The sequence below is a fragment of the Lepidochelys olivacea genome, assembly GCF_965140295.1.
Source record: "Lepidochelys olivacea isolate rLepOli2 genome assembly, chromosome: 17".
Classification (NCBI taxonomy): Eukaryota; Metazoa; Chordata; order Testudines; family Cheloniidae; genus Lepidochelys; species Lepidochelys olivacea.
In genome coordinates, this window is record NC_140427.1 from 14,041,546 (window position 1) to 14,065,465 (window position 23,920).

The 23,920-nt window shown below is 40.6% G+C and overlaps 1 protein-coding gene across 6 annotated transcripts in view; it reads right to left on the minus strand.

Moving 5' to 3' along the window:
- Window positions 1–5,310: 5,310 nt before the first annotated feature.
- Window positions 5,311–23,920, minus strand: part of AUTS2 (activator of transcription and developmental regulator AUTS2) — a 986,777-nt gene continuing 968,167 nt past the window's right edge. For all 6 annotated transcript variants that reach the window (XM_084650935.1, XM_084650936.1, XM_084650938.1 and 3 more), the window contains 7 exons: window positions 23,512–23,541; window positions 21,615–21,686; window positions 17,197–17,338; window positions 16,542–16,619; window positions 14,899–14,982; window positions 13,408–13,630; window positions 5,311–8,456 (listed from right to left, as the gene is read on the minus strand). In XM_084650935.1, coding sequence (XP_084507061.1) covers window positions 7,214–8,456; window positions 13,408–13,630; window positions 14,899–14,982; window positions 16,542–16,619; window positions 17,197–17,338; window positions 21,615–21,686; window positions 23,512–23,541 — 1,872 coding nt within the window. In that variant the 3' untranslated portion in view covers window positions 5,311–7,213. The remainder of the gene's footprint in view (window positions 8,457–13,407; window positions 13,631–14,898; window positions 14,983–16,541; window positions 16,620–17,196; window positions 17,339–21,614; window positions 21,687–23,511; window positions 23,542–23,920) is intronic.

Genomic DNA, 23,920 nt, shown 5'->3' on the forward strand with positions numbered 1-23,920 from the left:
TCTATTTAACTTAATGCTACAGGCTGTTGATAGGTTGTAACAATCTATGCCTAGGGTGGAGCAAAGCAGCTTTCAAACTGGCTGAGCTGGCCAATGGATGAGTCTCTTTATTGGGGGAAAAAAGAAAAGGAGGACTTGTGGTGGCTTAGAGACTAACAAATTTATTTGAGCATAAGCTTTCGTGAGCTACAGCTCACTTCATCGGATGCATTCAGTGGAAAATGCTCAAATAAATGTGTTAGTCTCTAAGGTGCCACAAGTACTCCTTTTCTTTTTGCGAACACAGACTAACACAGCTGCTACTCTGAAACCTGTCTTTATTGGGGGAATTCCCTTCATCATGGCTCCTTCATCACTCCTTCCTGGTCCCTGCAATACAAGGAGGCATGGTGAGGTCACCCCTACTCTGGATGATCACTGGCTGCCACAGCAGCCTTAGGACTGCTCTGTTTTGTGCTGGGGGATGGGATGGTTCCTCCAGGAGCAGGGGAAGTATAACGTTAACTTACAGCCACATTCATCTCACCCCTACCTGGATTTGCACTGAATGTAGATAGCTCAGCCCCCATCCAGATGATATTTAAATCTCTGCTCAAGCTACCCTCTTGTGGTGTCTCTGAAGAATGACACCTGAATTTGAGAGAACAAAATAAATCCAACCATACTTGGGCATTCTGCTATACCAAACTCAAATAAAATATTACTTTCCGGGGGAGAGCAGCGCCTTAGCTCTGGGAATCTGCCTCAGGCAGGCTGAGGTACTTCAACCCAACCACTAGTATACTTTCCATTTCTATTGTATCATCCACCCAGGACACACAAAGCCCTTTTCAGGTATCAGTGAGTGACTCTGTCTGCTAGCGCTGCCCAGCCACTAATTTCTTATCCTTGGGCAAAATTAGCAACTGCTTTTACTCTCTAAAGCTCTGAACAACATAGGACCCGCCTTCCTACAGCAACAATCACTTCCTCCCTGCCATAGCAACTGGCAGAAGGGAGGCTCATATGGGAGCCTGATTGGCATCAAAGAAAGGGAACTTCTGGCCCGGTGTTTGCAGTGAATGACCTCAGCTTTAGAATCCATTGCCCACCACCACCGCCGAGCTATTCAATAGTGACGAGTGAGTCGACAAGGCTCAATTCTGGGTCCTCAACATGAGACACCGTGAAAGGGTCTAATACTCAGAAAGTGCTGAGCACTCACTCTCTGCAAACCAGGCCCCTTCAAGGTATCTCAGGTTGGACACACCCAAAATCACTAGCCATGGCTGAAAATTCAGGCCTTTAGTCTAAAATATCCTGTAGACTTGGCCTACCCAGGGTCAGATTTCTAAAAATATTTAGGTCCCTATAGTTACAGATTAAAGGTGCAGATTGGCATCTCACTAGATGCCTATCTGTAACTATAGGCACCTCAATACCTTTAGAAATCTGAATCCTAGGCTTTTAGGGCTTGATTCAACTCCCACTGAAGTCAAATAAAATCTCCCATTGACTTCAATGGGAGCTGGATCAGGGCTTCAAGGAAGAAAAAAGCCAGCTGAAAGCTGTTTGTGATGAGAGTAATATTTGATACCTGATATTTGAGTTTCCACTTAACTGTTGCTTAATTATTTTCTGGTCCTAGCGTGCAAAGCAGCTGCTGCCATCTTGCTTGTGATTGTATGTTAAATTTATGGCAAAGGTGCCTAGAGTATAGGATAGGCTTTTTTAAAAATAAATCTAAACAAACAGACCACTAGATTGTGACTTGGTTTGGAACACTCAGACATGTCGATAACTTACAAATCCATGCTGGGAACTATATTGTATCTGTCCTCCGTAAATTACTGACAGAATGATTACAAGCTCAAACAAGTAAATCATTTCTACTTCTCCAGTAAATGCTGCACTACGCTTAGCATCTACTGTATTATCCTCTTAAAAAAAGGAATGATCAGGCTGCCTGGAGTTCCATCACACTATTTCCAGAAGCAAATCTAGGCCCCCTTTAAGCTGTTTTAGTTCTGCTGGTAATTTTACATCACTGGAGCCCATTGTGTTTAAATAAATACAATGGACTCTTACAAGAAAACCATCTGTTAAAATGAAAGTAAAAGTCACTACAATCCAGAGAGAGAGAGAAAGAGAGAGCTGGGTGGGTGCATGGAGGGGAGACAGAATAGGGTGGGGGAGTGGGTTCTGAGTAGAAACTTAGAAGTCCTGATCTTCTACTGGGCTCTAACACTAACTCCTGTCTGTGGCTTAGGCTAATCACTTACCTCACCTTCCTGAGTCTGCTCATCTGTAAAATGGGGATAATGACACAGTAGAATCCCCATTACTTGAAGACTTTGGGTACCACCAAATATGATCATCAGAGCATGGAGAGGCACTATCAGGCAGTTAGAAAGGAGGGTTTGGGCAGCAAGGGGTTTATATAGTCCTATGTTCTGCAGTGTGTTGCTTAAGTGCCCATCACTACTGCTCCCAAGTGAGTGCATTTAATATAGATGCCTGACCTACTCTGCACTATGCAGAAGGGTTTATTCTCTCTGGCAGGCAACTATCTTACATTGTGCAGCAATCATTTTAATGTATCATATATGGCAAGGGATTGGGCTGGGATCAAATGCACAAGAAAACTGAGAAGCATATATATGAGTCGTGCGGAAAATGGAATGTGATTTAGATTGCACAGAGTCTCTCTCAGTGTGTGTGTGTGTGTAATGCCTACAATAGGGCCCCAATCTCCACTGGAGTCCCAGGTCCTGCCTAATTATTGTTATTTACATCACAGTAGCACATAGACATTCCATTCAAAATTATGGCTCCATAGTGCTAGATACATACTAAGAGAGGGATTATAAGCCCTTTAGGGTAGAATCTAAGTAGGCAGGACAGGACAACACATGGGAGAAAAGTATTAGCTGTATTTTACAGGTGGAGAATTGGGGCACAAAATGATTACACAAGTCACCTATTTTTTAAATAGAATACTACTAAAAATCTATTACCTTGTTCCGGCACCTCAAGCAGCATTCAGCACAGATAACCTGCATGTACAGAGAGATAGTTAGAGTCCACAGTCTTGCTCCCGCATGCTATGAAGATATATATTTATGTAACAAGACACATTCGTAGAGCGTGAAAACACTAGCAAAAATCTTACCAAACCTTCACTTGTCTTTCCTTGAGTCCAGTTTTCACTACCTCATCTGGATGGAGGCAATAAGGAATAAAAACCTACTGTAAATGGCTAGGGTCTTTGGAAAAAAAATCACCCAAAATTATAATTATTGCATATTAGTGGCTTTAAATGTGATGAGCTGTTAATCAGCAAAAAAGGCCAAGAGTAAATTACAGTATCAATAAAGTTTTGATAGTAGCAAACCAGACACCTAGTAATCAAAGACAATGAAGATAATTAGTAAAAAATTATGCGAGGAACAAGATAAACATTGCGTCAGGGACCAAATGCTATGACTGTTCTCAAAGAATCACTTCCTATACACGCTTGCATTATCTGGCATTCCAGTTGGGTGGTGTGATGAAATCTGCAAAACAACAAACTGCTGGGAAGGAGAGAGGATTGACAAAGGAATCCAAGACAGTGTGTTGTGTGGGCATAGTAGTCCATTGACACAAGGATGTTATACACTTGGAGTGTTTCATGCTCTATGATACGATACCCTTTCGGTCCATATAATTTTCACAGCTATTTGTACTGGGCTTTGCATAAACCTTATTGCTTTAATGTTAGATAGTCCAAAAATAGGATTTAAGAGAATTGGGTCTTGAATGGAGAAACCCTGTTAAAATGATTAATTTGTCTACAGCAGCTGCTAACTTCTCCATTTCAGACTTTTATTTTAAAAACATGTTAAATCTCATTTAATCTCTTATATGTAAGGGCACATTCTTGTGTGTGCCACACCTGATAAGGACTGTCTACTGGCTTCAGTAGAAAGTGAGGATCATCAGCAGGAACATACTTTGCACCTCACATGACTGGGATCATAGTTTATACGATCAGTCAGGGATCAACTTTTCTTCCATTGAAATCATTGAGAAAGCTTCCATGACTCTTAGCAAAGCGCTCTCTGGGATATGTCTGGAAGAAAGACTCTACGTAAATGTAAAGTCATTAGGCATTGCTCGCTCTGAGATCCCTTCTCCATGGATTTGTGCACGTAGATGCTTCCATTTCCACAAGCTTCCTTCAGTAGTTTCCATTCTTCCTGATCCATCTAGGACTCTGGCTTCCTTCAGAAAGTCAGAATGATTTTTAATGACACACATGCAAAGACCAAGACCATCTCCTTACAAAGAGAAAAGGAAGCAATTTTGTTTCATTATGCAACAACTGTACATGCTGCTGAGAATATGCAGAGTTCACACAAAGTTGAATTTTAAATAAGTGATAGGGCCATCTTTTGCTCTTAGTTACACAGGTGAAAATCCAGCGTTACAGGCGTTAAACATCAGATTTAGATGAGTGTAACAGCAGAATTTGGACAACGTTTCACGGGAGGAAAGATCTACAGTACAAGAGTATAATTTGACGAGCAAAATGACTTGAACGTATGCTTGTATACACCAATTGTACACAGCAATTATGCTTACAAAGAGAGATGTGCTGTGTGTATTAGAGAGGAAGGACAGATGTATTAGATCTTGTTCAAGATGACAAATTTAAGCATCACAATTACTTCTGCCAAAAGTTACCTGGTTAAAGGCTTGCAAAGGGCTTCCAACAAATGCAGACTAAAAACCTGAAAGTCAGACATCAACAGGAGCTGACATTTCTAAGCAGAATGACAACAGTAAAGAGCAGTGCTAAGTGGGGCTGAACCATTTTTAAACCACAAAAAATATTCATGTATAGATTAAAAACCATCTCCTATGCACAAAATGTTGATTTTAATGGAGGGAAAACATTTAAGGCCATATCCTCAGCTGGTGTAAATCGGCAACACTTCAGTGACCTGAGTGGAACTGTGCCAGTTTACACAAGGGTTCCAATTCATCGAGGTACTTATGCACCTGCCTAACTTTGAGCACCTGATTAATGGCACCAGCTTCACTTAGAGTAAGGCAGGCATTCAAATACCTTGCACAATTGGGATTTCACCAAAGATCTGTCCTCCTCTTTCTTTCTCCCTCCTTATAGTACCAGGCTTATTTCTACAGCATGACCCATAGAGAGTTTCTTTTATATTTTTCTCATGGCTGCTTATTTCTTAGGAACAAAAGCCCAGTCTTGGGAAGAAATATGATTTCTTCCCTATAGCAATGATGGGGCACTCCACACAAAGAAGCACCTGGCAGTTTAGTTCACATTTTTTAATAACATGGCACAATTTACATTACACAAGTCTTCGCTGATGAGGAAACATGCTGAAGATTCAGAGCCGCTTCACTTTTCTTTTCACATAGGATCTAGAAAGGACTTTTATTACATACAGGATAAACAGCAAAAAGGTTTGTATATAACAATCTCTTTACAATACTGAAAGCTACCACTACGGTTCCAGTGTACATATTCTTCTGGGTTGGTTTTTTTTGTTTTTTTTTTGTTTTTGTTTTTGTTTTTTTAATTTTTTTCCCTTTTGTTCTTTAAAAAAAAAAACACCGCACAACATCTGGAGTTCACAAAATCTGAAGCTCACAACTAAACTTTCAGTTGACTACTAAAATAGATCTCTGATCATTAGAAACAACTGTCTGTCGTTAGACATTTTTTTCTTTTCTTTTTTTTTCTTTTTTTTTTTTTGCCAAAACAGGATAACAACTTCAGATAGCACTTTAATACACTAGAAGACCAATGGAACTAATTTTATTTCATACATATATTTTACAGTCCAGTAGACAAGATATTGTATTCTTTCTGATAAAGTCATATTGTCTCCAAATATTTAGACAAGAAACGTAATGCATTATAAAATAGTGTGTTATGAAAAGACAGAAATTTCAGAAGATTGGTGCATTTTTTTTAAAAGGGCCATTTCTCCTGTGATCAGGGAAAAACAAAGCTGACCTATTAGCTATTCACAGACTTTATTACCAACTGAAACACAATAAATTACATTATGAAATCTGCACTGGAGTTCAGACTAAACTACTGATCCACAGTGAAAATATATCCATCATTTTAGGAAAGTATTAGCTTTCTTGTAGGATTTGTTTCAGTGTAGCTAAATTCACTTAACCAAAAAAAAAAAAAAAAAGAAGTGTGTGTACAGATAAAAATGACACACTGATCATAACAACAGACTCAAATAGCTATAACGAGATGTTTTTCCAAAAATAAACTTGACATGTTAAGTGACAAAAGTTCCAGGAAGTATCCCACATTTGATTGTTACTCTGTTTAACCCAGGTTAATAGGACTGAAAAACCATCCATCATATTAGACACTATGGTGTCAGTGATTATATTTTGCTAACCTGCACAAGGCCTAAGAAATGACATGTACTACAGTAACATTAGTATCTTGATGCCAGGGTTCATATGGAAAACTACACTTCTAATGGATTGTTTCATCATCAAAACAAGCAAGGAAAACAGATTTATATAATAGATGAGCTTGTTCAGGGAAAATATGACTTTAAGTAGGTTGTGTGTTGAAAGGCTCCTTTGAGTTATACAGGCTTTTGTGAAAAGCCTTAAAATTCATTGCATAGTTGAAGGGGTTTAGCTGTCTATAACAATATATGTAACACAGTATAAGCAAACTGTGTTGATCAATATTAAGTTTGCAAATAGCACAGTTTAAGAAGTATTAATGTTTTATGTGACTTAATTTTATCTATTTACATTTGTACAAAGTAAAGCTTTCATCTTACCCTTTTTGCATATATGAACCATTACCCCATGAAGCAATCTTTTTACACAAATATCTACAATTGTCTTCACTTCTGGTCTGAAAGAACTTTGTACGGTTGTTGTTGGTTTGTTTTTAACCAAATTATGATGATTGATGCCTTGTTCTTCAGTTCAAATTTTGAAACTTTTAAACTAGAAATAAAATAGAGTAGGAGACACAAGGAACGTATGGACTTGGCTAAAAGATCTGGAAAATTTCAACATGGCATATACAAAAAACCCATTTCAAAATCTTTGCGCTTGGGTCTATACATTTTGTACAGCGGAATCACATCCACAGTCTGCGTCAATGACTAGCAAGAAGCTCTTTATATCGTGTTCAGTATCTCCTTATTTTTTATTCTCTTTATCGAGCTTCAATGTCCTTAAGGGTGTGAGAAGGAGGCCTCTCTCTCATCTCTGTCGACAGAGGAGTAGTCCTTCTGGGAGACCCAGGCCGAGGTCCCAGAGTGGAAATAAGAGGAGGAGGGGCGCTGAGAGCTGCGGTGGGAGGAGTTTTATTGAGAATGCCATTCTGGTGTCCTGTCGGGGGACTGACTCTGGGATAGTGCATGCTGGGAAGTCCAGGTGTGATTAAACTTGGGTGAGGCAGATGACCATCCAAGGCGGCAGGGTGAACTGAGTGCAGGCGTGCATGTTCGTAGTCCTCTCTGAGCATATGTAACCGTTCCCTCTCATCCAAGTGGTTGCCCCTCTCATGCTCACGTCGAGGATCCATGGACAGAGAATGGTGGTGGTGGTGGTGGTGGTGATTGTAGTCATGAGGTTCCCTGTCCCTGAATGACCTATCGGCTTCATATAATCTTGGCGTGGAAAGACGATGAAGGGGATCGTTTCTTAGCAAAAAGTCTCTGCCCAGAGGGTCTCTCCGATGAATATCGAGCTCTCTGTAAGGATCTCTCAAGGGATCCCTCATCGGATCCCAGTGGAAAGACGGGTAGGGAAAACGTTCTCCACCTGGGATTGGGCTTATTCCCATAAAAGGTGTCATCATGCGAGTCCTGTCCAGGCCACTGATGCTGTTCATGGGGTGTATACCAGTTACACCTACAGTCATAGGCATAGACACTAAGGAACCTGGATGGACGTTGGCTGTAGATATTGGTGGTGGCTGGTCAGATGACCTATGAGTCTGAGGTCCCTCAGGTGGAACATCGTGGTCTTCCTTCCGTTCCTCCTTCACTTTGACTTCACTGCTTTTCTTCTGATTATCGTATGCAGTCTCAATCTTTCTCTCAGCCTCACGGTTGGAAGTACTACTAGGCCTGGTGCTCTCCACAACAGGGGGCCTAGCGTAGGGTGAAGGTACCCTGGACATTTGCTTAGACTCTTCCACTGCCCTGCTTTCATGGCCCAAGCCTTCTTTCTCTGACGAGTAGTTGTCCTTCACCTTGTGTTCTTCAACATTCATGTCTTTCCGAGATTCGGAGTGATCCCTCTCTCGTTCTTTGGGTTTCTCTTTCTCTCGAACCTCAGGATTGAGATGGCTCCTGATCTGCTCAGCTGAGCTGCGGTTATGTCCAAGGGAGTTCACTGGATGGATAGGTGCTGGCGAAGGATGACTGGAGTGTCTTTTCTCAATACTCTCCCTAGAGAGAGCAAAGTGTAAAGGTTAAGGATTTGAGAAACTCTGAAAATAAAACAAAGCACTGGGCTTCTGACTCCCTATTCACTGTTGTGCGGAAAGCTAGTAATGTGCTATTTTAATGCATTATTTCCTTTGGCAGAGGCATATGTGGCATTGCTAGAACACCCCTTCTCTACACTATGCTTGTTCTATTTATCTAGACCCGGGAGAAAGAAGGCCCCTAGAGCTGCTTTACAAACCATCTGACCAAATCCTCAGCACTCAAGTCAATGGAGCTATACCAACAGAGATCCTGGCCCCCTTTATCTGTATAAGTTTTAAACAGCAGCCTCAACAGTTTGTAAGAAGATAAGCAATGAATAAAAACAACTTAACTCTAGCCTCAAAAATAAGTGAAGAAATTAAATTTAAATGGCAGGAGTTATATGATTTTTACCTGACTCCTCCCAAATGTATTTTAATAGAAGTTGCGGGGTGGGGGCGGGGAGAAATGAAGAGACAGCATTTGTTTTGCATTGATTTATTGTTTAAAATCTCTACACCCTACATATCTAATTTCTTTATGTATATATTCTGCATCCTTCTTGCTTTACAATTTGCATTGAAGAGTTTGAAAACATAACAAAATATACCCTCCATAGTACTACTTGATGGAGGCTTTCAGCATCTCCCTTAATGTGCCAGCATCTCTCTATGGGTGAAACTGATCCCAGTCCAAGAGGTCAGAAGGGCCTAGCACTGAAACCCTCAAACTAGGCCTTAAGTGGGACATCAGTGGTCCATAAATCTTGAGCTGACTACCTGCACAGGGGTGAATTTCACCCTTTATGAACAGCTATGTCCCTCCTCAAGAAGATATCTCCCTAGACCCTGATAATCTTGCTAATAAGAGCCCTGCTTCTAGCCTGCCTTTTTAGGAAGACCATAGAGTTGCCATAATCTTTCCATCTTTCCTGGACCCATTTTATTTTAGATCTCTATATGGTACAGAAATAGCATTAGACAACGATCTCCTCCTGGTGACAGATGTCTATGCTGATCCCTTTAGAGCTACAGTATCAGCTGTCCTTTGAAACCAACAACAACAACAAGGTAGAGTAGACACCGGGGCAGTTTCTGGCAGTGATACACAGAGTAGCTTCATTATGTACTCTGTAAAAGGGGTTGTGTTGGGCCATCGGCCATGGGAATTCTCTCATGTAGGGTACTGCAGAATTCTCTTCTGTTAAATGTGTAGGTTAGGCTATTAGGAAGGACAACAAGGTAGCCTGAGCAGTGTCACCCTCCATCTCTAAGTCTCTGTTATCAGACCTGGGTGAGGCTGTCTCTCTGCTTTCTCAGTGTCTAGCCATGACTGGGACTTGCGAGAGGCTAGGTGGTTGAAGCTCAATCCAGAAAAGACAGGAAATGTGGCCTTGGAGGTTGGAGGACACATCCAGAGGAGATATTTAAGAGGTTATCTTCCCTGTCAATTGAGCAGTTTGGCTTGCCTTTTGTTAATAAGGCACCGTGTCTAGGGCTCCTGTGTATAGAATGTAGCTGCTTTCAAAAGGTCACTTAGCAGCAGCAATCAAGGGGATGATATCCTTTCATCTATGCGTAACCTCTTGGATACGGATCTCGCCACGGGCATTCATGCCTTTGCTACCTCCAGACTAGATTATTGCAACTTTAACTTCATAGGCACACATCGGAAGACTGCTCGGAAACTTCAGTTACAGCAAAATGGAACTGCTCAGCAATGTGTTTCTAACAGCGTGAATTTGATGCCCACACTGATTTACTACACCTTAAATGTTTGGGACCCTGGATACTTTAGAAACAGTCTCTCTCCTCATGTTCTGTACCAACAACTGAGATTAGCTGAGCCATACAAGCTGGATTTGAACATCTGGAGGCGGGGATTTTAATGAATGCCCCTCAACTTGCGGTCATGATTCCTTTGTTTCTCCAACAGAGCGTAAGTTTGTGGACTTCCATGGCACTCTGCAATGACGACCTATTAATATCAGCTTTTGCTTGGGAGAGTGATTTAGGGACTTCTTGGTATTTTTATTTTAAGGGGAACCTGCTGAGTTCTTTAGTTAATGCTAAATCAGTTTGCTTTGTAATTTATATATTTTCAATTGTGCTTGAAATAAATGCTTTCTGTAACCAACATGAATAAATATATTCAATTACCATACTTTTGGATGAATGAAATAACCATTTTCTCTGCTGATTCTGTCCTATTCAATTAAGCAACCAGCATATACTGATGAAATTATCTCAAGATGCACTAAGATTCTATCATTACACAATAACTCAGCTAAGTAAAATGTAGTCTAGTGGGTACAGCTGGAGACTGGGAGTCATTTAACCTCAGATCTACTTTCCGGTCTGTCACAGACTTGCTGTGTTAACTTGGCCTAGTTTCTGTGCCCCAGTTTCCAGTATATTGACCAGGCAACATTTGCTTTGGAATCCTCAAGTGAACATGCAAAGTATTGTTATTACTAAATATAACATGTAATGTCTGTTGCCAAACTGTATATTGCCAGGCACCTATTGAGACATCTCACTATGATTATTCTACTGCATTTATGTTGCTAAAAGAGTCAACAAGACTCATGATATTTTCTGCTCTGGGATTACAATCACCTGAATGTCATCTGCAAGAATGGAACTTGTTCTCTGGTGCCTTTTAGATTACCTATTGTTGCTGAGCACAAGGGTTCTCACCTTGTACTCACTAGCTATTGTTTTCTTTCTAAATGCTGTAATGCAATGGTGGATTTCTTGAAAAGAAAAGTGACACTGATACTAAAGGACAAAGAGTGTACTATATCAGAATATACCAATGTAAAATTGGAGCAATTTTTGGGTCTGACTGTGATTTACCTATGCTGGTTTCATATGAATGCAACTCCGTCAACTTCAGTGGAGTTACTTGTAATTTACACTGGTGTAAGTGAGATTAGAATCAGGCACTATCGCCTAATCAGGCTAACATAATTGCTGCATGAGGTTTGGTAATTATCTGCGCATACCTAAATCCTGTAGAAAAGAAAGGATGGTCTTGTGATAAAGGCACTGTAGTGGAACTCAGGAAATAAGTCCCGGCTCTGTCATAGACTACTTGTGAGATTTGTGGAAATCAGTTTATTTCTCTGGACCTCCAGGTCTCAACTATAAAACGAGGCTAATACGTCCATACTCCACAGGGATGTTGCGAGGATAAATTAATTAACATTCTTGAAGTGAGCAGATAGTATGGTGGCCCCAGAAATATCTGGATAGCTAGTACGTTTCCAGACTGGATTTTCCAGCATCTTCAAGTACAGGTAATAGCATTACTATATTGCAAAACAAAGCTCTTGAAAAAAAATCACCTTTTTTTCTGTTTGATACATTATCATACTAGGTTAGAGAAATCAGTATTCTACTTCTATAAAGCTGACAACTGTAACTGTGCAGAAGTATGATGTATGAATGAAGCTTAATTTTTTCAGACTCTGAAATTAGGCTGATCGTTAAAAAGAAATATGCTTGGAACTATGACATGGAGTTCAGAGCGATGCAAAAGCAGCTGGCAAGAAATATATTTCTGAAAGGGATTGTCTTCAACAGAGACACACGTTGTAACAAAACAACAAAATACCAAATGAAATACTTATGTAGTTCTAAAATCTACCCACATCCACAGTAAGTAAAATTATTCACATGGCTAAGTGTCTGCAGGATTGACTCCCCAATTCCCTTTGAAGCATTAAAACTAGAGCTGAACAAAACAAGGCCATGCGATCACACAGAAAATGTTCCAAATGGAAAAATATAGTTGAAAAAATCTGTAGTTTGACTTACTTAAAAAGTTCTTAAAAATGTATTTTTAGAATATCAATGTGTTCATGTAACGTCCTTTAAAAAAGAGGTTACTCATGAGTATACTCGGTGGAGTAGCCAAAAAAACACATTTCCTAATATTCAAGAAAGAAAGAAAGTTAGCTATTACCTAGCAAAATAACGAATATACCATCTTAGCAGGAAAGCTGTTAAGCTACACTTGTTGAAAAAGCTGAAATCCGTTCTGCATGTTTTTCCAGCAGGATATGACGCTGGCTGACAAAATCTTATAATTTGGTTCTTAAATGTTAATAAGAATTGTGATTGATGTAACTATAATGGGAACATTTCTGAAAAAAAAAATTGACCCGTTTTAATTTTCATTAACCTTTTCCAACTTGGACAGGTTTACACTAGTGTCCGAGTCCACGTAAGGCACTGAATTAAAACCATGTTCTGAAATGTACAAAACCAATGCAAATATGTTTTTTTTTAAAAAAGGACTCAAGGAAATGTAATGTACTGTATGAAAACTAAGACTTACTATGTCAGTGAACCATGACATACCTGAGCATTTTCCAGTGTTACAATTGTTCATTTTAAATATTACAAATGGAAGATTAATACCTTTGAAAAATGTTGCTAATGCATGTAAGCCCAGATTTACAAAGATATATACACGCTGAAAGATGCAGATAGGTGCCTAGCGTGATTCAAAAAAGCACCTAAATCACATTGGCACTGGACACCTGTCTATATATTTAGGCCCCTAAATACCTTTGTAAATCTGCCCTGAAGGACAGGTAAGCTCTGTGGGTCTCAGTCTAGCCTCACTTTACACTGGCAAAGTTCTCCTGACTTCAGTCAAGTTACTTTTGATTAACCCAGGTGCAAATGAGAGGGGGATCAGCCTGTCTAGGCCTTCTAGGAAGCACCTGAACAAGAACTATGTCTTCTGTATTACTAGCCTAGTACCATCCACATTGACAGTGTTAGTTCTGCAGGGATTAAGTGCACAATTCGATCTGTGGAAGCTGTGTTTTAACCAGGGGCCAGGCTGGGAAGGGTTAAAAGCTGAACAGAGCCCCCACGCTTTGAACTAGACAATTCTTGGAAGCGTTCTTTCGTACCTTTCTTTGTCATCTTTACTAACAGATGAGTCTCGTTTATCTACATCTCTATCTCTGTCATGAGCTGCAGCAGATGAACTGCGCTCCAGCTCTCCTGGCTTCAGCCAGGGCGGAGGGGTCGGGAACGAAGGAGGAGTTCGGTGCAGTCGGTTCCAGGGTTCATGAGGGTTGCTAAAGCTCTGCATACTGGGGCCATCCTTGTGGCCGAACATTGAGTTGGGTGCTGAAATGGTGAAGTGGAAAACAAAAAGGTTTAAGAAAAAGGTATGCTTTAGTGAAGGTACTTACCAAAAAAACTTTTACAGCACTCAGAGTTAAAATGAATACATATTATTGGAGGCTGGAAAAGGAAAGGAGATTAACAGAGATTCATTAGAGGCTCTTATTCCTAACACTAGACAGGCAACTGACAGCTGTTTAACTGCAAAATGGAAATTCTGTATATAAGGGGAGAAAGGATCAGGCAAAATTGACATGTTTCTTATTCCAAACATATTGGAGGCATCAGGGAATGAAAATGATACCAATTCAAGATACGGGCTTGCTATATTCAGTCTGGGACCAGTGCAGAATACATGTTTAACATCCTATACCTTGCAAAACCTTCAGATTCGAAACACATACTGTATACTACTAAATTTGGAAAACAGCCATTCTCAGCTTTTCAAAAGTATACAAAGCATTCATTTCTACCATTGGCTGGTCATTAGTGAGCAGCTCTTAAAATCATGTCTTTCTGGTTACCATCCTGCTTATTTCATTTTCTCTACTTAAATTTCAACATGACTTTGGCAGTGAGTAGCTATGTCATAATTAGACATTAACATGCTGTTACTGTTTGAAAGCTAAGATCCTCAGCTTTCTAGACACATAAATTCACTAGAGCCTTCTAGCTCTAGTTTTTCAAGATGGGAATGATGAAAATAATGTCGGATTTGAAGGGGGGGAGAGAGGAAGCATGACAAAAGGAAGAAAGATGTGATTTTTAGGGACTGATCTTTTGTGATTGGCCAAAACTATGAAAGATTTAGGTGATTCAGTGCAAATAAGCACAGGACCAGTAAGCATTTTCAAGTTCAGTTTCTGGATAAGTAGTCAGAAAGAAAAAAATATTCCCATCTAAGGCTAGATAAAGCAGCACATATTAACTGTTTTTGACCATTACAATGGAACTCTTAGGAATTTCTCAAGTTAATTAAATTCATGGGTTCTAGATTACTTTTGTCTTTTAAACTACATAAGGTATTGTTACCAGTTGCTGGTATGTTTAACCTGAACTATGAAATACATAAAGAATAATAATTTGTTTCTGAGCACAAAATTGCATCCTCTAAAAAATAACGTCTGTTTCTGAAAATCAGGTCCTTTGTGACTGTGTGATCTATGTAACTAGTACAGACACAGCAGACAGTCACCTTCACTCAAAATTTTGAGTCACGCAATGAACAAAAATAATCAAAAGGCAAATTTCTAGAGAAAGAGGTTACTCACTAACTGTCGGGTTCCCAAGTCCCCCGAAGGCATTACCACCCACTGCAGCAAGACCGGTGAACGTAGCTGGTCTATTAAAAGGCTCTGAAATCAAATGGAAACAATTGAAAAACAGTGGCATGTTGGTAACTGCAATGAAGCATTAGTGAAATATCCAACTGTATTATGTTTGCATATAGTGAAGTCCACAACTATAATTAGCTGAACATGATCCAAAATATGGCAGTGTTTAGAGAAAAAAAAGAAATCTTTTTTCAATGCCAGCACAAAGGGATCATTTTATTAGAAAGTCTCTGCTTTAAAACAAAAGCAAGACTTCAAGAACACAGAGTCTTGGGGCCCCTGCGTTATTGGGAGTGGTTGCCAATGTGTTAAAGCTGAAAAAAACCTCCCTTTTTATTCCACTCCCATCCCATATCTATTCCACGTGCTCGCTCATGAAATGCTCCTGGCTAACAGGCATTGCTGGCACCATTGATCCTATAGAATACTTTTACGCCGTGTGCTGGTCACGTCTTCTAAACCACATTCAGGACCCAGCTAGGACAGAATGTCCACATTTACTATGCTATAGAATCATGAGATTGACCTGGGCATTTTCCAGTGCTGCGAGGTTTACTGTTAATGTTATATATGAAAAAGTAGTTTAGAGCCTTTGGAAAGCGTTGCAATCAGTCTTTTTATTTTATTTTTCTTTTTAAGTATCTAATGTGTGTAGGACACAGGTAAGCTTTGTGGGTCTGGCTCTCTTTTCACTTTACAGTGGGGGAAGTCTAGTGACTTCAGTGAAGTTACTTCTGTTTTACACTGGTACAAATGAGAGGCGAACCAGCCCCACTGTTTTCTAATGGGTAAGTTAAAGGATTCCTGGTGCAGAATGACAAACCGTTTCCATGAGTTCAGCGTGACATCTCTGTGACCCTCCCAAACCCTGCCCGTCCAGAAACGAAAGACTAATTTAAAGTCTCAAACTCTGATTCACAGGCGGTGGCATGTTGTATTATTGCAACACTCTATGTCGACACAGAATGTAGCTTTTCATTTAATGCCTTGAATTATTCCTTTTTTAAAACCATGGTTGCTGCTTTTCACCAATGCAGGCAATTACACTTCTTAGCATTATTTTAGCAAGAGAGTTTAAGTCTACTGTAGTCATGACTACAGTGAAGCTGAATCAGTATTGTCTGACTTCACTCAAAATTCCAGGTGGATGATTTCCAAGTGTTTTTTCTGATTTGCTGTTATTTGTACCTAGGGCTGCTGCATGGTAGAAAAGAGTCTACTGATTGATATTTTTATTTAGTTTTGTAAATTTTGAATAACTGGCAGGGCACGCAGAGTCTTTGTCTGGGCAGTTTTTAAGAAAGAAAGAAAGACAGAAAGAAAGACAGAAAGAAATTATTTTTGAGAGGGGTAAAGCATGACAGCTGTTTAACAATACTCTGTGATCACTGGAGAACAGTTTAGAATAGGGAGTGAAATACAACGTAGCCAGTTGTCATTTCAGTGGGTATTTAGGAAGGCAGAATGTACCTGCCCACACTGGAATTTGGTGAGGACACAAACTATGCTTATACATTATTTCCCAGTTCTGTTCACAGTTAATTCTTTACTGAGAATCTGTAACTAGTTCTTGCACTTACCCAAGTGAGCAGCTGGGTTGAGAAAGTTGCTATGATGGGGTGGAGGACCAAAAGGGGTGCCAGCTGGATGAGCAGCACCTACCAAGCAAAGCCAAAGGAAACAATTTCCTGAATCAGTAAATGAACCACAGTGCTCTTGGCTATATTCACTGTTGTCTGTTATGAAATGACAGCACATGTACATGGCAGAGGTTACCTTAATCCCTGTATGCGGCCTGACTCACTCTCTTTTTCAGGTGTCCTCAACCTGGGGGTTGTGACCCTCAGGTAGAGGTCACAAACAGATGCCTCAGGTCACAGCCATCCTGTCCTTCCCATATTGCTAAATAAGGGGTCTCCGCTAGATTGAAGGGGGGGTGCAGAAAGTTGCAGTATGGAAAACGTTGAGAGACTCTGATCTGTCATATTTCTAATGCGCTATCTTCATGGCATGTAAGCTACATCTGTGTGGAAGTTTTCTTTCATTCAGAGTACGTCTGGCAGCTCATCAGGATCCTCGCTTTAAGTGTGGAAAATAACTACAAGATTCAATGGACCAATAATCATTAAGCTCATGAGAGCAAACCTGATTGGACGTTTCCTGTTAGCACCCATGGGATCGGCCATCCAACTAATATTCCATAAGAAGAAACATCTGAGCTTCTTGAGTACTCACCGGCTGCAGAGAAGAGAGTTGAAGGGCGGGCCAAGTCATGGGGGTGGTGGATGGCTCCGAAGAGGCTGGGACCTGGTGGTCTGCTCAGAAACTCAGGTTTCAGGCCAAAGTCCAGCTTGTGTGGATCAGACTGCATCTGTTTCTGAAATGGAAAATGGGATTCGAAACGAGACCTTCCTAAGAAGGAGCAGTAAAAGGCACCTTCAGAATCATATGGTTGCAGCGAAGTAGTAACACTGAAAATGGAAAGATGCCTTGCCAGGGAATGGTGTAACAGGGTGTCAGATACTGGGATCCTGAACAGAAATGCAGAGAGATTCTTGTGATTCTTCTAGATAATCACAAAAGGCGGAACAATCAAAGGGCGAGAACAAGAATCAATCTCAGGCTCAGGTTGATGTTTTCTTAGGGTACGTCTACATAGCAAAAAAATCCCCATGGCAGCAAGCTCGAGCCTGGGCTCTGTAACCCGGCAAGGGGAGAGGGTTTCAAAACCTGAGCTCCAGCCTGAATGTTTCACTGCTATTTTTAGTCCTGTAGCACAAGACCAAATCAGCTGACCCGGACTCTGAGACTTGCTGCCACAGGATATTTTTGCTGTGTAGACGTACCTTCAAAGGCCCCAATTCAGTGAAGCACTTAAGCGTGTGTTTGAATCCCACCCAAGGCAATGAGATTTAAGCAGCTCTTGCTTAACTGCTTGGGTGAATAAATTAGGCCTAACCGAATAATAAAAGCAAAACCCAGGGAAGGCGTTAGTTTGGACCATATTCTGTGCGTGTTTGTACAGGGTGTGGGCTGTGCTAAGAGCAGGGTGGAACTACCACCAGTTTACAAGTGTATCTTGTCAACATATGCTTTCACAATGACAGGAATCGTATACCAGTAATGTTAAGTTTGTAACTTAAACCTACAAAAGCCAGAAGTATCAAATTTAATGTTGAAACCTCCCCACTGCATAAACATCGGTCTTCGGCAGCGACCCCAGACTGCAAACACAGGCAGAACTGGTCAAGTTGGGGATTGCGGCTACATCTATACTACGAGCGAGGGGTGCAATTCCCATACTCCCGCACACATACTTGCACTACCTTGACACGAGCGAGGGAGCGTCTAAGTCGCTGTGGTCGGACACGTAATGGCGGGGAGGCACAGCTTAGCTGTGCTGTGTATAAACCCACCTGAAACCGGTGGGTACCTATTCGGCACAGTTAAGCTGTACATCAGCTGCCAGTCCCTGTGCTACTGCCTCTCCATTGTTATTTACACCCGTAGTAGCTCAAGGCGAGCTAGCAGGCGTATGCGTATAGGAGCAGCGAAATCACACCTCTAGCTCGTACCGTAGACATAGCCTGAAAGGAATCCAGTAAAGGATGGACCGAGTCTTAAAATCTAAAGAATGTTTGATTTCTGACTGTGTGTATCACAAATTCGAAGCAAGGCGTTGTATTCCATTTTCGTTATTTACGTGGTATTGGAATTTGCTGATTAATTGTGCAAGTCCAGCGGAGTGAATTTTAAGATGCAGAACACTGAACCAATAATCTTCACGGTAATGCCGGAACATGTCACGGTTTATAAATCAGTATTTAATACCGTGCCAGCTCCGAGGACGGACTTTACAATGACATGAATATGCATATTTAAAAGTTATGACCAAGTTAATGTGCACGCCTCGTGGCTGCTTTTCAAGTGCTAGTAACTTGTCCAGGTAGATGTAAGAACAAAAAAAGGCTCATCCATGTTTGGATCTAATAGTCTGCAAAATATTAAAATGCAAATGACACCTGATTTAAGGGCAAGAAGTACAATTTTAGGGCTTGAATAATTAAAAAATAGTCAAGAGAAATACACACTTGTCAGCGGAGTCCCTGCATGCCAGATATTTAGCTTATAAACTTTTTTTTTCAGAACAATTAATTTATAAACCCCTGAAGATAATTGCTCATACTAGCAAAAGCTGGCAGGTATGTTAGTTGCAGCAGTATGAACAGTGTGGCTATAATAATGAAAAAAACCACAACACTCCCAAATTGTATTGATAAAGGACCACCACAGATGGATTAAGAACTAAGCACCATTTGCTGAATGTGCTGGCTTACCTTACAAGAGCACTGAAGAAGAGCTGATATACTTTACATTGCGCCCCAATGTAAAGTACATTAGGCCTGGATTCAGGAAAATATCCCTGTTCGGGAACGCCCTCACCCGGGTGTTTCAAGTTAATTAAATGCTTAAGTGCCTGATCCAATGCCCACTGAAATCACTGGAAAGACTCCTATTGATTTCAGAGAGTGTCAGACCAGGCTGTAAGTGCATCCCTGAATTGGGATGGACTTAAGCATGTGCTTTCCTGAATCCAGGCCATAATGGGACTGTTTTTTTGTTTCTATATTCATACAGCACCTAGCATAATGGGAATCCTGGTCCATGACTGGGACTCCTAGGTGCTGTGGGAATACACATAGTCAATAATAATAATAGGCCAGATTATGGCATATACACACTGGCCTGTGTAAGAGGCAATGTAAACTACCGTGGGAGCTTTAGCAAGGCTTTTAATCAGCCGGACTATGCCTCAGGAGCTCCCTGGTATTCAGGAAGAATGCACAGGCTGCATAAGACCTTAGGATGATGCAGTTTGCTCCCCTCTTATTTGATAGTGTGGAGGAGAGCTTTCTCCTTCCCAAACCTGGGGCTCTAGGAGTCTCTGTGCTCCTCCAGCCACTGAGACTGCAACTGCACCTAGCACCTTATGTAAGGCTGCACATGGGAGCAAGGATCCTTGTGTCCTGCCCCAGCCTGACAGCTACACCTGGGCAAGGCCCAGTCTGGTTTAGTCATAGAAAGCTGTATGAGCACAAGTGCTGTTTGATGTTAATATGCTAGGTTGCAAAGCACAGTTCCATTAACTTCTTGGGGTGCAGGAAGCAAACTGTGCCTTATGGAAATGATAAAAAAGACAGACCAATGAAGGTTTGTGTGTAAGGAGGAGGGCGATTGCCACCAGCAAGTTTCAAAAATACCTTTGGAACTGAATAATGAAACGTATTTTCTGGGCATGTTTGGAAAAGTGAATAGAATCAGCCTCACACAGACAAGCAAAAGCCTCCATAGTTCTACTCTGCATATTTAAACATGGGAGTGTAACTGAAGCATTAGATAAATGCTTCACCAATGCAAAAACAGCACCTCGTATGATTTAGAAGTTTGCCTACATGATCTTTCACTGAGCATCAAATCACAGAGGATTCAAAGAATGTAGATAATGGCAAAGATAATTTCATTTCTAGAAAAAATCCTTTCAATATTTTTTTTTTAAAAAGACATAACTCTCTAGGTCAATAATTGTCTCTCTTTTTGGTAATGGGAAGATGAATGAAGATCACTGGCAGGGGAAACATAAGGAAGCAAAGAGGAGAGATTCATCTACTGCAGCAAATTAACCTGTCAACCTTGTTTAAAAGGGTTGTTTTTAAACTCTGCTAGCTCCAGGCTTTAGTAACTGTTCAACATCTCCATATACTGTATAGATATGACTTGTTACAATTGACTCACATACTCAGGATCTCTAAAGTGATATGAAAACCATGTTCATTTTGCAACATGTACAAGTTTCTAACACACAATCAGCTCAGCCTACGGACTCATCTGAAGTTGAAAGTATTCACAGCAGAGAATCCCAATGGCTTACTGACTATTAATTAGCTCAGAGGTTCAGGAATTATTTGAAAAATATAATGGAAATATCCTAAAAGGAAAAAAACAAAAACAAAATCACACACTCACCAAGCCACTGGACAATCAAAACACCATTATAATATGAATGACAATTAACCCTAACGATTAAATTCATTAGTTATTTTATGTTTGTACAACACCTAGCATAATGGGGCCCCAACCTGGTTGTGCTTTTTCAGTGCCACAGCCAACAATAATTAAAGCTGGTGAAGATATATTAGACAGCATGGCAGAGGGAGAAGAGGGAAGCTCCTTGTGCCTTCTAATATCCTGGAACACCATTAAAGTCAACAGAAGATATGCATTTTAAGCCCCAGACTGCTTTTTAACATCTCAACCACTGTATTTTCACTTCTGGTCTATAAATAGAACAAATCTCGCAGTTCATACACATCCTCCACTTAGCTCTTCCCAGTCACCAGTTGGCGTTGAAAGTTTATGTTCTAATGTCCCTGGCCACTAATGACACAGACATTTCCTGAGTGATTGCGTCTAGGATCCTACAGATCAATTAAGCCTTCAACGTGAAACAGAAATAAGAGACTAAAATGTTTCTGTGCTCCACAGTGTCATTTCAATGATGGTAGAGCAGAGCTCAGGATGAGTGGTGAACCTTTTCCACCACAGATTTGCACTAAGCAGCTCCCCACAGAGGAGTGACTGCCAAAAGGACTGACCTTGACTTTTTGTTGGTGATGATATATCTGCCAGGCGATATGAACGTGCATAGCACACCACTTTCCAGGTTTCTGGAGAAACAAAGAAGTGACATGAAATCAAGAACCATCAGAGACACGTGACACTTTTCTGTGGTTATAGGTTACAAGCTTCACTGATTCACTGCATCCAGAGAAAAGGGGCCATGAGGGACCTGGTTTTGGCTCCCTGATTCTCTGCCATGGCACAGACCCTGATTAGGCAACTATCTCCTGCTGGAGATAGCCAGCCATTTCCTCCCAACTCCTGTCCCCTGCATTAGGAAGGTGGCACAGGAGATGCCTTTGCCAGTGTGAGGCCCACTGGGGAATCCCTCACATCAGGACAATGGCAGATAAAAAATGTTGCAGGTCGTCTTTGCTTCCTTTGCACCGCCACAGGAGCAAAGTGGGGCAGAGATTCTGCCCCTGGATTAGGGCTTTCTCTGTCCCTCCAGAAACACTATGGGTCATCACCTTCTCAAAAAAACAAAAATCCATCTTTCGTTTTATCAGCTCTTCTAATGCCAGCTAGCGCTACTCAGCTGGCTGAGAACATGGCTTATCTCAGCTAAAATCAATGATGCGGTATATGCTAATCTACATCAGCTATTTTGCATAAGTAGAGCACTTCACAACTGTACATCAAGTGCAATGATTCTAAAACACTAGCTTCATCAACAAAGAGGTGAAAAGAAATCACTTTTTTTTTAAATCACCCCAGCGCTTAAAATGAGCCTGACTCCCCACTATAACTTCGTCAACTTTGCCTTCAAGTCCTTCCACAATTTACTTTTAGCTGTGGGATATGTTGAAGAAGTTCGCAGGCCAGTCAACTCACCCTTGTTGTGTGGGTGAAACCCTGTTTAACCTCACCCTCTGAATCTCTCCTCTAACCTGTATTTCATATTATTACTGAAACACACGCTGTAAAACACCTGCTAGTGCTATTTGTTTGTCTGCTAAGAGTTCAGGAAGTCATTTCTTAAAAGGACACATCTAGGATATTCCTTCCCAAACACTGTTAATTAACCATATGTACTCCACATCTAACATCTGTTCAGATACAAAAACAGTCATAGGAATGAGGAGAATTCTTCAAGCCACCTGTGGCTTAAAGGCTGTACAATCTGGCAGTATTCTTATAAGCCTGAACTTCATAGGCAGCATAACATGGCAAACAGCTCTATTTTCTGTTTCTATGTTTTTTTCTTTTTTAGAGCTTTTATAGAGCAAGCAATTATTACAAAACAAAAACACCCAACCTTCTGCACATCCATTGAGTCGAGCTATGCTAGTGACTATATGGAGCTCTTGTCTCCGTATTTTCAAAAAGTTAGACCGCCAAAGAAACTTATAAAAATTAAAAAGGCAACAGTACTGCTTTGAGGTGATCTCTTAATTCCTGGCTTTTCACGTCTGAACTGGATTGTCTGTCTAAATTTAACTGTAAGCTTCTTGGGGGTAGGACCCTTGTCTCAGTTCAAGTTTGGTACAGCACTGAGCAACACTGATATTGCAAAATAGATAATAAAAGACTAAATCCAGCAGTCTTTTCTCAGGTAAAACAAAAACAGAGTTTTGCCTGGCTAGTATTGCAGGATTTGGCTCAGTAAACCTTGTGAGTCAGAAAGATAGAAAGCTCATCGTATTTAACCTCCAGAATTCATTGTGTTAGTGGGTTCTGTGAGAAGCACAAACATTAACTTCAAAACCATGCATATTTCACTTGAGCGACCACAAGATAGAGGTATAGAGGGACCTACCACGCTATTTAACAAACATGTCGCACATGTTCCAGATAAAACAGGGCACTCCTTCATAATTAGTCTGCATTTTTAACCCACTGGGAGGAGTGTATCAGAGGAAAGTGTCTTACCCTCAACATGGGCCTGAACGGATCTGTCAACTGTGAAGAAAAAATGACAACTTGGTTACATGCCTGTCACTCAAACAATTGCTCTAATTAACAAATTTGTATTGCCTCATTAGGAGATGAAATTAAAATGTTATCATTTTACTTTCAAATGAAGTCCTTTTGGAGAATAATTAGTCCTTTTCCTCGGTATTAGAACCAATCTCCTTCCCCCTCCCCCATGACTGTTGTACATAAGTGTTGACAAGTAACTAAACAAGTCTCATAAAGAGCATTCTGCCCTCCGGCACTATTATTAATTTGTTGATTTAACACTATAAAAATGGAAATTTTGCTAATTTGGAGAAAAACATGGCTAATGCCTTTGGGCAAATTTCTGTTCATATATTTCTAAAGTGGCTAACTCGGGAGG